Here is a 14995-nt window from a genome sequence, read left to right as displayed (position 1 = left end):
GGGCCACAGTAAGGCCCTTATACGCCCTTCAATACCAGGGAGGTCTGAACAATTCTTCAGAATTTCTGTAAAATTGATTGTTGTTTTAATATAAAAATACTGTTATTATCAAAGAAAAGCTATTACTTGACAAATTAACTTGGCAGGGGCATATCTCGCCATTTCCTAGCTACAGCCCTATCTAAATACTGAATTATTTGTAGATAAAGGGTAAGAAATCAGTTTTAAATACTTTATGTTATTAGAGTTCATTTTAAAGACAAACTATAGCCAACTTCATTATTTACATTTTTTTTTTTTCAATTTTTCTTTATTTTTGTAATTAAATTCATTAAAAGTGATTACATATCGGTATAATAATAACCAACATTTATCAACAATATTCAGATAACAATAATAAAATATGACACTTTAACAAGAATAACATAATAAAATGAAAACAAAAATAACAAAGATAAAGATAAAAACAACAAAAGAAAACAGATAAAATAACACTCAATAGCATTAAAGGTGAAGGGTTATCTTTTAAAATGAAAAATTTGTACAAATTTTAATTTAAAACTTTCAACTCTTCTCTTTTTCCATTTCATATTCTTTGGCCACTTTTTTCTCAACCTGATCTGCAATTATATCAACCTGAAATACAGATATTTATCAAGATAAATAAAACAATCAGAAAAACGAAAATGGCTTTGCTTGACAAAATTTGTGTGTATGTATATTTAATACTACAAAAATATTAGCAATAAAATGGGATATAAAAAAGTTTTTAGGTCTTTCTTGTTTAGAAAATTAATAATTAGGTGATGCAATATATTAATACTGGAAGACCGATGATTGACCATGTGTAATAACTGAAATTAGGGATTAGGAAACTATAATAAGAAATGTCTATCTCTAATTAAAAGCTTACATCACTACTATTCTCCCTGCAGTATTATAAAATTATGATTTTCAAGCTAAGACAATGTTGCAGTAAATGAATGATATAAAAACCTTTAACTTTTTTAATTGAGAACTCATAGAAATTGTAAACAGCACAAAAATAATAGTAAAAGCATTAAAACATAGTTTGCTTAGCATGAATATTTGTAAATTAAATATGTAATTCTGATATTATTCTTCTAAATTAATATTAAGAGTCAGGATACTCCACTCGGACAGTGTGGCCAAGCTTGGCAACCATCAGTAATGAATTAGTTCCTAATAATAAGTAAATGCTAAAGTAGTACTCCTCAGTTATGCGAGGAATTGTCGGGTCAACAGGACTAAATCTAGGTGGAAAATCAGCAACTCTTTCTGTGTAAATAATTTTAGAAGCCAGGTTTATATGTGTATAATATCTTACTCATAAAAACCTAAATAAGTGCATCTCCGTCGCTTAAACCGTTATATCTCATAATTTAAAAAAATTTAATAATTTAAAAATAATAGAAAAAATTACAAATCATTCTAGAGAAATTTAGTTTCAACCACTGTTTTGTACCTTATTTTTCTGACTTCAAGAATTTTTTCAAGATGTCTATAGAATAAAGCATTAATTTTAATTTTTTTTTTTTAAATAAAGTATTTTTTTGTAATAATATTTCTACTTACATTAGCACGAAGTTCCTTAAACTTTTCATTTGTTTCAGGTTTTTCCAATCTTTCCATAAATTTTTCTCTGTAATACAAAACTGTATCTATGTGAGTTTTATGTCTCACAGCAATTTCTAAGGCACTGAAAAATAGTAATAATATTTTATTTAATTGTGTTAAAATCTTCCATTAATAATTTTATTTTTCCTTCCCTTCCAAACAGGTCACAGCCTCAAGGCAAGAAAGGAAAAGAATGAAAAAATACTAATATTTTATTATGATAATTACTACAATCTTATAAAAGCAATAAACGGTTAATTACCAATATTACTCTGTAACAAAACTTTCTTACAGGGTCTTTAATAAATTAAATTAGCAAAAAGGTTTTTAAAATCTTCAAATTATTCGGTCTCGATAACAAAAAGTAGAGTAATTATAAATTTTAATAAAAGTTATTTTTTACCGCTCCCAATTATGGGTATTAATATTTGACATAATGGCTCTAAAAATCATCCCATTCTGAAGTAGAATCATTTCAGCTTCCTGTATATTACCACCTAGAAGTGACATTTCAGCCATCCTTACTGCCTTGATTGGATTTTGCTGAAATAATTTCAACTCAATAGTACATTCATTCTCAATTTTTATAAAATAGAAAATAAAAAATATATATATATATATATATATAACACCTTAATGTGCTGGATATATAGTACTTTATCATAAAAGTTTATAGCAGCATAAGCCGTTTCAGCTGTTTCAATGTCTTTTGCTTGAGTGGCCATGATTGCAAGACAAGACCATAATGCTTCATCCTACAGAAAAATATTTTTTTTTAAATATTAGTCTTTGAATATAATTTATTACACTTATTTATCTAATCCCATTTTTAAATGAATATAATTTAGTAAATTTAAACAACAAAAAATAGCTATTTATTATAGTGCAGTGCTACTAAATCCTCTTATAGTTTTTTCTTTTTTTTTGTTGAAGAGAAATAATAAAACCTGACACAATTAGGGGCAATAATACTGATGGAATGTATGAAAGTAACAAAATATCGAGGAAAAAAAAAAAAAATGTAAATGCTAATATAGCATTAACAAAATTAAATATAATAATATTATTTTATTTTAAAAATTCTGACATAAAAGTTAATTGGGATGATGAAATGAATCAATAATCATCAGAGTAGTGATGCAGTGAATGAACCTGATTTTTTGCCATGGTATGGATTTTTAGGATTACCAGGTATGTTCATAGTTTATGAATATGAACTATGATTAGTTATATCAACGATCTGAGACCAAATATGCTTGGTCCCTTGGAGGTCTTTATAAACAATATATAGTATTTATACAAAATAAATCTTTATTGAAGCTACTATATATTTCAACTTTTCATCAATAAGATGTAGTAATTTCACGTAGGTGGCTCACAAATAAATAAAATTAAGAATTTGTTCAAAGGACAAACAATAATTGAAAATTAGTGAATCAGGTGAAGTTTATATAATGTTTATTTAAAAAATGGCAATTTAAGTATTCACCTGAACCATTCTACACAGACGGAGCGCTTCCTTCCAGGCGTTTGTAGAAGCATATCCATGGAGAAGACCAATGTAAGGTGATATACCACTATTAATTATGGCCCCATCAGATCTTTGAATCCCGATGTAATTATCAACAAAACTGATAAGTCGAGGCCGATGTCCAAATTCACTGGTTATAAAATAAACTTGAAAAATTGAAATAATTGTATAAAATTTGTCTTAAATAAAAAATTCAAAATAAAGAATGATTGTTTGAATAAAACATGGATCAATTTTTTATGGGGATTTAAATTAGTCAAATCAATTCTTAACGAGAAAGAAAACAAATTTAGAAAAAGGAGAGTTGTATTAACCATCTCAATAATTTATTGAGAAGGTTAATACAATTTCTGTAAGAGCTAAGAGTAGCATGCACACCTAGGATCATTTAATATCACTGCTATGGAAGAATACTGTATGTAAATGATTGTAAAATTTAGTAAATTGACTTTATTGTGTTGGTAGGCTCAAAATGCATTAACTAACATTTGTAAAACAAAATAATTGTACTTTGAAATTAGCCACAGGAAGAATTTTGTAATTACAATTATATTGAATTAAAAAAATATCAAGTAAATGCATTTTTGAAGCCACTAACACAATAAAGTCGATTTCACAAAATTTGTATTGTTGTGTCATTATTCTTTTGGAGCACCAATATTTTGAGATGAACATATACGAGGGTGGATTGAAAAGGTCTCGGAATGTACTAGAAAGAAGAGTCTTACCTCGGTGGAACTGCTTTTATTTTCAACATAGTCTCCCTGTAGACTAATGCATTTAGTCCAGTAATGTTCCAATACCTTGATCCCATCTCGAAAATGAGATTCCTCCATGCCTGCAAAATACCTCTCCAATTCAGCTGTCAGTCTTTCTGTTGTAGGAAATCCCTGTCCACCTAGGAAAATTTTCAGCTTGGGGAAGATATGAAAGTCTGATGGTGCCAAATCAGGTGATTAAGGTGGATGTGGCAAAAATTCATACCTCAGTTCATGAAATTATGCCATGGCAATACCACTTGTGTGCGGGCGGGCGTTGTCCTGATGAAAGATGACTTTTTTCCTAGCCAAACCAGCCCTTTCTTCGCATATCTCTTCCTGTACTTGGTCTAGGAGGTTTGTGTACTATTGCCCCCTAATTGTTTGGCCAGTAGGAAGATAATCTATAAGCAGAATGTACTGCCTTTGCTTTCTTCGGTGGTGGTGACTCAGCATGTTTCCCCTGCTTTGACTGCTGTTTTGTCTCTGAGGTATAGTAGTGGACCCAAGTTTCATCTGTAGTCACAAACCGGTGCAAAAAATCTTGTTGGTTGCGCTGTAAACAAGTCAGATTTTGTTCGGACATTCCCAATCCGGTGTGTTAAATTTTTTCATTCCCAATTCTTCAGTTAAAATGTGATATACCCGTTCAGATGACATCCCTATAGCTTCAGCAATCTCATGCACTTTCAGTCGATGATCCTCCATGATCTTTTTATGCACTTTTGCGATAAATTCTGGATTCGTAGTACTTTTTGGCCGTCCACTACGTGGATCATCATCTAAGCTCTCCCGACCAAATTTAAACTTGCTGGTCCACTTGGCAACAGTTGAATATAAAGGAGCAGAGTCCCTCAATGTGTTCTGAAAGTCAGCATGAATTTCCTTTTCTTTCATACCTTTCTTTACAAAGTACTTAATCACTGCTCAAATCTCAGTTTTTTCCTTAGTTACAAACCACTGTGAATAAAACAACAACTAAGCGTCATCACTACCACTCACGCCACATGTTCACTCACAAAGGATGTGTGATTATTGCACAGGAACGTCGTTGCTCTAGCACTGACATCTAGCAGTGATTCTGAGAACATTTCAAACCACCATCATATATATCAGGTTGTAAAATAAGTTTTTTTGATTTTGATTTTTGCGCAATGAACTCCTCTATGTGCATTTTGCAGTCCTCAAGCGAATTAAAGTGTTTCCCATTAAGAGAGTTTTGAAGGGTGCGAAATAAGTTAAAATCTGTTGGGGCAAAGTCTGGTGAATAGGGTAACTGGGGGATCACATTCCAGCCAAACTCCAATAATTTCTGCCGGACTGCAAAGACACATGAGAACGGGTGTTAGCATGATGGAAAACTATGCCTTTGCAATTAACCAATGCTGGATGGTTTTGCTCAACCACTGCCTTTAGTTGTTCCAACTGGGTACATATACTGCAGAATTAATGGTCTGGTTGGGCGTGAGAAGCTCAAAATAAAGGACACCTTTCTAATCCTGCTTTTGGAATCGTTAACGGCAGGTCAATTCATTTTCCCCAGAACTTTTTCCTCACAATATTATTGTACAGCACCCACTTATCATCCCCAGTTATCAACCTCTTTGAAAATGGGTTATTAACATTGCATTTCAGGAGGGAATCGCTAATGGATATGTGTTCCAATAAATTCTTTTCCGTCAAATTGTTAGGAACCCATATATCACTTTGAGAAACATATCCCGCAGCCCCCAAAAGATTTGAGACACTTGCATGAGATATGTTAAGCATTTCTGTGATATTCTGTGTCGTGGGGTAAGGGTTGTCTGTGACCAATGCTTGAATTTGGTCATCAACAACAGTCGAAGGATGAACCGAGCGCTTTGTGTCTTGTAGGTGAAAATTTCTGGTTCTGAACCAAGCAAACCACTTACGGACAGTGCTTTCTCCTAAGGCATCATCGCCACACACACTGCAAATTTTGCAGCAGATTTTCTTTTTTGGAAATAAAAAATCATTAAATGACAAAAATGAACTTTTTTCTCTTCCATTTTGAGCAAGCGAAATACAACTTAAAGATAAGGAATCTTGGTTGAAACTGATGCATAAAAACACCTTAACTAATCCTTTTTTAAAATATGCAAACATGATTTTGTAAACAAAGAGAGGATTAAATTGAAATATTTAAAAACGCTAGGAACTTATTTTACAACCCAATATATATATTATTTTATTTTAATTCCTCCTCTGTATTAACAACAACAGTATATAGTTTATCAAATTGTACTTCTTTCATTAACATTCTTACATACAAAATTGTATAAATAATTTTTTAAAAGAGTGTCTTTTTTTTTAAAGGCAGTTAATTATGCTAATTAAAAACTAGAAATAGGAGGTTCGACCCATTTCAATTCTTTAAATTACATAAAAATAATTATAGAAACTAATTACAGTTAGGTGTGAAATGAAAAAATTAACAACTTGAAATTATAAAGACATTTTCTACATACGAATCCCTTATATTGATAATTAGGACATTTCAGTTGAACTCATTTTGGCTCTAATAATATCACAAAAATTGACATCTTGTGTAAACAGGATTCTTTATCAGGAAATCTATAAATAATGTTTACAACTCAAGATTTAGTTATCGACAGACTGAATTACAATATCACCTTGCATCCTTGATAACAGCCGTTTTCTTAGTCATTCGTTTGTCAACAAACAATATGTACGGAAGATACCAGAGGATGAGAGAGGAATCTTGCATTGCTGCTATTATGTTCAAGGCAGAATTCCATTTAAATGATTGAACAATACTTCCTGAATTAAAACAAAAAGATATGTTTCAAAAACTGAGCACTATAAAATATAATATTTACTGAATTAATTATAACATATAAACTACACGCGATAGTGCAACAAGAGTCATAAATGTAAGTAAACCTCAGTAAATGAGAATTATTACAAGATATTATAGAAAAAATGTTTATTGAAATATTTGTCCTTGCATAATGCATGACAACTTAGGAAAGTAAATCTAAGAAAAAACTATTAATTCTTTATTAAAATTAACTAACAGAAGAACAAATATTTTTTTCACATAACAAATATTTTTATCACTTTTGAAATATTTGCTTAAAACGGGAAGAGGAAACTTTAAGATAGTTTAATTGAGAAATATTTAAAAAGGGCCTGAAATTGAAAAACGGCATGAAACCCTCTACTTCCGCCCTCCGTGGTAGCCTTACTTATCTAACTTTTCAAACAGACAATTAGGAGATCATGACCATCAGCTAAATATGATATAAATTTTTTTTATCCATAATTTTAATGTAATAGAATAAATTTTTCTATTTTTTTTGATTTTCTCAAAAACGATTTTGATTAAACTCGCCATGTCAATGTACAATTATACACTGTACATTGAACTACAAATAGTCTTTAATGTCAGCTAGATCTTATTCTTGTATAAATAGTATTATATATTGTAATAATTTGTATTTTTTTAAATAAAATAAAAAGAATTTTGATAGTTTTTTTAAACTTTTTTCAAATATAAAAGATAATTTGGGTTCAAATTAAGAACTTTACTACTTAATGGATAATATAATTTTATTTTTAATTATATAATATAAAAGACTCTTAATCTCAGGGCGGATTTCTAGGCAATCAGAAAAACAAACACTTTTACTATTAACTTAATTAAATTAATATCTATCATGTATATATTTTTAGGTATAACAGAACTAACCAAGTTCACAATCTTCTTTTTTCTAATGTTTTGTCCTATCGTCCAAAATGGCTTCCTACTCTTGCTGGACAGAAATTCATGAGGACCTCCTCATCCTGGAGACATCCTTTCACCTGCGCGCCCAAACCACGAATGCCCTTTAAAAACTAAAACCTGCCTCCATGTTCCATGTAAACATCGATTATTGCACAACAGTTAGTGATTTTTGCAAATGATTTCCTTTTTGAATATTATTCTTTAGCACTATTTCTTGATTTCTATTTTTCCTTTAATTTACTGTATTTTCAATTATGTGGGGAAGAGTTAAAATAGTTTTTATGATATTTGAATCTGCTCAACATGGCCTTGACACAACAGACTTGTTGACTGAAGAATACGTACCCCCATCTTGGTTTTGTTTTGAATCACGAAGTTATTATAGACAATGAAAATTGGTTAGCTTGCTTTTTGGATAAACAAAACAAATGAACAATATTAAAATGATACATAAAATAAAACACATCATCAAAAACCCTTTGTACATCAAAATATACTATTTACTCAAAAAGAGCATATTACAATATATTTGAAAAAAATATAACAGTTTTAATTGTTAGCAATAATAAACAATGGATAAATACAAAATATTAAAGAATTTCATGGATAACTAAAGGAGAAAAAAGAAAAACATCCGACTCGAAAGCAGAGAACACACGACCTTTCCTGATTGCATTATGGCTTTGTTATCTTTTGTTGAAATGTTGAATTCTTGGCTAATAACTACCCCTAAAGTTTCTACATAAAAAGAGACCTCAGGCTAAAGAGAGGGAGAGGGCAGAATAATTACAGCATCGTCGTTAGTTTTGGATTGTTTCAATTCTAGTATGATTTTTTTGAATTTGAGAATAATTACAGTATAAACATACTTTATTAGAAAATTTGTGAAAGTGTTTCTTTTTCAGTTTTTGATTTTTTCAATTCTCGTACAATTTTCTTGAATTTGAGAGAAAAGAAAAGCTATTATTTTACTATTTATTTAATCCAATCTCAACATTCAAAATCACCCATTACTATATAATACAGTCAGATTTGCGAACTATGAACACCTTAACTCAAGACCATCAGGGCTTATGAGTGAAAAAATTAATAACTAATTTTTTTTTAATCATAATTTGCACACTCCTGGGGTAAAGCAAGATGATTTTTTTAAAAATCTGGATGATGTGATCTGTCAGCACCAAGTAACTAATGAAGAAAATTAATAAATTTTATATCTTAATAGAACATATTATGTAACTATTATATGTACAGGTACATTTACCAAACAAATAAAATATTTGAATATAAATAATTTAGCATTAAATCTATTTTTCCACTCACAACTGTTTCGACAAACGTTGAAAGTGGAGTAACAGAACCCTGTCATATCTCGGTAACTGAGTGTATTACAAATCTTTAAAATCAAAATCTCTTTTCTAATATTTTGGCTCGTATATTCCCAATGCAATATTTTATTTATTATGAAAGTTTTCAAGAAATAATCTTATATCATTGGTGATCAATCTTTTACTTTAAAACAAGATAAATACCTAGCTTTTCTATTCTCCGGGAAGCAGTGGATCTGGTATAAACTGTTGATATGAACAAATCTCTGGTTTTGTCTACAAATGCCAGAAGAATATCTATAGATGTCTTTCCCCCTTGGCTTATTCCAACCTCCATGACGCCACAATTATGTTGGATAGGCCCTCCAATGTCTTTTCCACTTATATCCAAAACCTGAATTACTGATTTACATAACAAAAAAAAATCTTATTAATAAAAAGATTTTTTGAAAAATAATATAAATAATAATTTGACATTAACTATAGCAGATTTACTTTATGTCAAGTTTTATTTATCACATCATTCACATATATAAATGTTTGCATTATTTAAAGCAGATTTTCCCAATCTTTTTCAGTTTGCGTTTCCCAAAATAATCAGATTTTTTGTCTCCTATGCCCATAATACATCAGATTTTTTCTATAGTTTTGACTTTAAAAAATCGAAAAATTTACCTTTTTAAAATTGATTAGCCATTTAACAGCAAAAAATTAAAAACAGATACTTACTATTTTCCTTGGGATAATTAATTTCAACTGTTTCGGTAATATCAATATTGAGACTGGACAACCACCATGTGGTTATGTTAGTTGAAAAATAAATTAAACACAAATTTTAAATTCACAAACAATTTATTGAACATCCATTGATGATTAACATTGTTAAAACTATTAATGGAATAGATGGGCTTGATGTTCACTACACAACTTCTCAAATCTTGGAATAAAATTGGATATGGTGACCCTCATATCTTGTTCAACGTTAATTTTCAAGCGATATTTACTTTTTATTACAATGAACACCGAAAACCCAGCTTCGCACAAATAGGAAGTCCACCACTAAGCAGTGGATATTCCTCTTTTATTGATATCCAAAAATCAGAAAGTCCCATGCTACCAAATTTGAATTTTGAAAGATTATTGCATGACAAGTCAAGAAGAGATTCTTCTCCAAAAGAAGTAAATTCTGATGGAGCCTTGGCTTTAAATGGGTCTTGAATCCATGTAAATTTATCATTATCAGCTTCAAAGTATTTTTTGAACTTTTTTATAAGCTCTGATATGTGATTAAAAAAAATGGATTCTATATTGTAAGACAAATAAATTTCATTGGATGTTACAAACTGATGCAACAAGGGAAAACAATCACTGATACAGTCTTCATTAATTTTTATTTTCCATAGCTGCAATTTTTTTTTAATAATTAAATAATTCAAGGTGCCCTTATGACAGCACTATGGCACACTGGGGAGCTGTGTTGCACACTCTGAGAAACACTGGTTTAAAGCAAATTTAAACTTTCCAAAACAAATCTTGCAAAATTAATCTCAGATGGATAAATTCAATATTTTTTTAGGCAATTATTTCAAAACTTTTACAGGAGACACCACCAAAACACATATGAATGAGCCCTATTTGACTTAGGAAACAACATGAATAATAACCTGTTTTTTTCCCGGCATGAAATTGTTTTAGTCAATACAGCTTTGCAACATGATAAACTGCATTGAGGACTTGTGAAAAATAATAAAACCTTTTTGTGAATAAATGGATTAGGCCTGTCTTGAAACTCTTTTAGAAGCTTGATTAGAGTGATTAAACACCTAGACTTTCCGATTTTATTCAAAAGTATATTTCAAATGAATAAATAACAAGCAATTAAAATAAAATGTAGTTATATGGAATGAAAAATTCAGGAGCTACTACCCATTCTTCACCATTGAAAATAGAACATAGTTGTGTTTGTTATTACATAGCAATAATTGAAAAATTGAACATGACCAAGATCCAGCCAATTAGCATTCTAGAGTTACATTACAGAAGGCTATATATCTATAATACACTATTGATGTTCACACTCATTGGCAGAATGAAATTCTTGATATATTAAAAACTTTTAAAAAAAAGTCTGCGAAATAAATAGGTTGGTAGAGCTTCCTCACCATTTTTATTTGAAAGATAGGTACATAATTATTTTGATTTCAAGGTTAAGAATAAAGTTCATTATTTTTATTTTTGTTGTTTGAGAATAAAATTTACAGGAGGAGCCGTGTGTCAAGAAAAATACTTTTGCACATGTGAAGTGAAAGTAATGAATATAATTTGATGAAATTTAAAAAAGACGATGATAACTCTTAATCTCCACCATACATCCAAATTTGGGCTAAATTGGACAAGCCCTTTTTGAAAGAAATAAAGCTGTGCTGAGAAAACTTAACTTAAACACACTTAAGTCAAAGTAGTGGATGGAATCTGATAAAATTTACATTGGACCAGCTAGACACCAAACCAAAATCTCTAAACAATTTATTAAAATTGAATTAATGGTTCATTCAATTATTCTAAACCACAAATTTGACAATAGACTAATATAATAAAAGTTTTTTCATTGAAATCCAAAAGTGTAAATCTGAGAGAAAATTTTCAATTCTAAGGACTTAATTTTTTTTAATTTCCTGTATGAATACAAAGCTTCCCTAAAACAAAAACAAAAAATTACTACTCTTCACATGGCATGAAATGTACAGTCCTCTATATTCTCTTCAATATAGCTCCTTAACCCTTTCTGTTATCAAGGTGTGAATGTTTTTTTCATGCCATAAAAAAATTTCATATGGATCTCTCTCTGAATTAGTTCTAACAAATATTGATCTCTCAGAAATAGATGATCATGGTAATACACTGATATCTTGAAGGAATTTATATTGCAATAATTGAAATATAATTTGACTCACATCTTTCGTCAGCTTGATCTCTAGCAGCGATGGTATCAGGCCCCAGAGTTATATGGCAAGGATTTAAAGTAGAAGTGTTTAAGCTAGCCCAGCGGGGTGAAGACAGCAATCTACCCTCAAAATTGTAAACACTTAAACTGGTACGTTCAACCAACACTAGATGCCTAAATTTCAAAATCATTAAATTATTTACAAATGAAAATTAAAAAATAGAATATAAATTATTTTAAAATGAGCTTATAATAAAAAAATGTATATACCTTGAGTTCTAATCTAGAAATTATCAAAGATTTAAATCATTTAGATAAAATGATCTATATTAAAAACTATAGATGTAAAATAAGATTAACTGACAGTAACAATTGATCGAGTCTTAAAACAATTATAAAAGTACAATCAAGGGCCACTCCTTTGAATCTATGAGGTGTAAACAATTGTCTGCCAGAGTATTTTCAAACTGTATCCTTACTCTCTACAATTTTAGGAAGAGGGAATCACAAAAAAAAATGATGATAAGGTTTTATTTTATGAGATTAATGTGTAAACTATTGTTTTTTGAAATTTCAGGTCAGATACTAAGTCAAACACTGATAGATAACATTATCAGAGACATTGATTTTGTAATTTATTAGTACAGGGAAAAGTAATTTAGAAAATAACTTAGATTGGTCAGTTTAAAATAGTAATTGAGGATATGGAACCAACAGGGTTTGTTACTTTAAAAAAAGAAATAATGGCAAAAAAACAGGTAAAGCAAAATAAACGGTATGAATGTTAAATTCACCATCATCGATCCTTCCGTTATATCCTGTATTTATAATAAACTATGAAAATATAATTACTTGTCTGAAAGAAGTACATTAGAGACAGATCCTTCTCTCAAATCAATAATAATAGGAGTATTGAAGTTAGATGTTGAGTAAATATACGCTTGTGTTGTAGTTACAACAACAAGATGTTTAAATGCTAAAGCTAGATGTATCACTCTTTCAGAAAATTCCAAGGCATCGCTTCCATCTGACAAAACATCATGAACAACCACAGTTTTTCTTCCAGTAGTTAGGCCCTCAAATTGCCCCCATTCTACTTTACTGAAAAATATAGCCATCATAAGAAATCTAAAGCAATAATAAAAAAGAAGATAAATTAAAAAATATTGATAAATATTCACCGGCCAATTATATGTGCCAACAAAAGTTTGTGATTAGCACATCCTGCAGCCAACTGTGTTCCGTCAGTTGACCATGCAATACAGTAAAGGCTACCAGTGGCAGGTTTCTCCAAGCAATGTGACCACTGAAATATAACAGTATTGTGTATTAATCTAATAAGAGAATTTCTCAAACTATAGCAATCATAGAAGGAAAACATTAGTACTACATTTAATACATAGTATACCTAAGAAATTTAGTTATTTTAAAAAAATTAAGCCTATGTTTAAATATCACTTAAAATGAATCCTAACTCACTCCTGACTTGTCACACAGACGAATTGTATTGAATGATCCGACAGCAAATAAATCACCACTAGGCGACCATGCAAGCGATGTTATTGAGTGTTCATGAAGTAAACTTGAAAATATAGGAGTTCCATACATATCCCAAACCTAAATGGATGAACCATCATACTTATCAAAGTATCAAAAAAAGAAAGAGTAACTGAACATATTTAAAAAAATAAAAATGTTTTGCCCTTACTTTATAACGACAATCTTCTCCTCCTGAAATGATCCTACCATTGACATGATCCCAGGCAACTTTAAGTATCAAACCATCGTGAGCTTTCCACTATAAAAAAAAAAAAAAATAAATAGAATATTGTAGCTATTACTGTGATACCTCATACATCAGATCAAACCTATGAAATCAATTTAAAGTAAATCTTTATAATATTAAAAAAAATATATATATCAATAATTCAAGAGACATCTTATAGATCAGAAGAAATTATACAATCATTCTATGAAATGAAGGTTGAGAAAAGAGGTATTTTGAATAATGCATCAGTTTCTTCGTTATCTTAAAATATAATAGATATCGTAGTTTTGATTTTTTTTGACTTATGAGAAACAACAGTAATAATATCACGAGTAATGATAAGATTAATGTTAAAACTAATAGAATTCTAGATTAAATCAATAAATCAGCAATATAATATAATAAATATTGACATCATTGATTTTCAAATATTTTTTGTTCACGGAACTTTCAAAATAGTTTTAAAAAATCACAGAACCCTTTCATCTCAATAAAATTAAATATTTTTATAATTTATATTCAAGTCACTTTAATAAATTCAAATTACAAATGCAATAAAAAAAAATTAATAATCATGACTTCTGTAAGGTACTAGATTTTGAAATAAAAATAACACATCAAATGATATTAACAGAAAAAGAAAGAATAATCTATAAAAAGAAGAATGAATGGTTGGGTAAAATCTGAAACTTTAAATATGTAACAAATTTTCATAGTAAAACTAAGGGCATTTACGATCAATAGCCTTTTTTTCTAAGATTGCATTTTTAGAGTCCATCATATCCATTTTATCACTTACAAAAGTTATATTATAATTTCTACATATAGTAGCTACTAAAAAAATGAGAGGCAACTTTATACATTAATATATCAAATGATATATATATGAGGTAGCTGGAAAAAGTGTTAAGTTTTGTAAATACAAAACTTAACACTTTTTCCAGCTACCATGTCAATTGTTCTTTAAATAAAATTAATACCCGGTTGGATTTTGAGTTTGGTGTCAAAGGCTTGATTACTAAATGTTTTCCTTGGGTATATAAGACCTGTGTAGAATCTGAGCCCCAAAAAGCACTGTATACAGGAACACCAGTGCCTTGTACTGCTAATGACCTTAACATCCCACTTCTAGACCAGATTTTAAGGTTTCCATCTTCGCCTCCTATACCATAATATCACTTTAAATCAAGACAAAATTATTTCACTAGATTATAAATACTATTTCAATTTAATTTAGCTTTGATTTGAATCAGAAACAA

At 29.6% G+C, this 14995-nt stretch overlaps 1 protein-coding gene across 5 annotated transcripts in view; it reads right to left on the bottom strand.

The window, feature by feature from the left end:
* Nucleotides 1-536: 536 nt before the first annotated feature.
* The window catches only part of Oseg5 (intraflagellar transport protein Oseg5), a 29872-nt gene continuing 15413 nt past the window's right edge, over nucleotides 537-14995 (bottom strand). For all 5 annotated transcript variants that reach the window (XM_067044632.1, XM_067044633.1, XM_014426836.3 and 2 more), the window contains 13 exons: nucleotides 14717-14898; nucleotides 13677-13766; nucleotides 13448-13585; nucleotides 13150-13274; nucleotides 12821-13069; nucleotides 11979-12142; nucleotides 9229-9426; nucleotides 6582-6729; nucleotides 3128-3299; nucleotides 2271-2393; nucleotides 2042-2181; nucleotides 1597-1720; nucleotides 537-636 (listed from right to left, as the gene is read on the bottom strand). In XM_067044632.1, coding sequence (XP_066900733.1) covers nucleotides 565-636; nucleotides 1597-1720; nucleotides 2042-2181; nucleotides 2271-2393; nucleotides 3128-3299; nucleotides 6582-6729; nucleotides 9229-9426; nucleotides 11979-12142; nucleotides 12821-13069; nucleotides 13150-13274; nucleotides 13448-13585; nucleotides 13677-13766; nucleotides 14717-14898 — 1925 coding nt within the window. In that variant the 3' untranslated portion in view covers nucleotides 537-564. The remainder of the gene's footprint in view (nucleotides 637-1596; nucleotides 1721-2041; nucleotides 2182-2270; nucleotides 2394-3127; nucleotides 3300-6581; nucleotides 6730-9228; nucleotides 9427-11978; nucleotides 12143-12820; nucleotides 13070-13149; nucleotides 13275-13447; nucleotides 13586-13676; nucleotides 13767-14716; nucleotides 14899-14995) is intronic.

This window comes from Halyomorpha halys, unplaced genomic scaffold (genome assembly GCF_000696795.3).
Source record: "Halyomorpha halys isolate HHAL.00 unplaced genomic scaffold, Hhal_1.1 Scaffold596.1, whole genome shotgun sequence".
NCBI lineage: Eukaryota > Metazoa > Arthropoda > Insecta > Hemiptera > Pentatomidae > Halyomorpha > Halyomorpha halys.
Note: the sequence above shows the minus strand (reverse complement) of the source record. Positions and strands in the feature narration are given on the sequence as shown.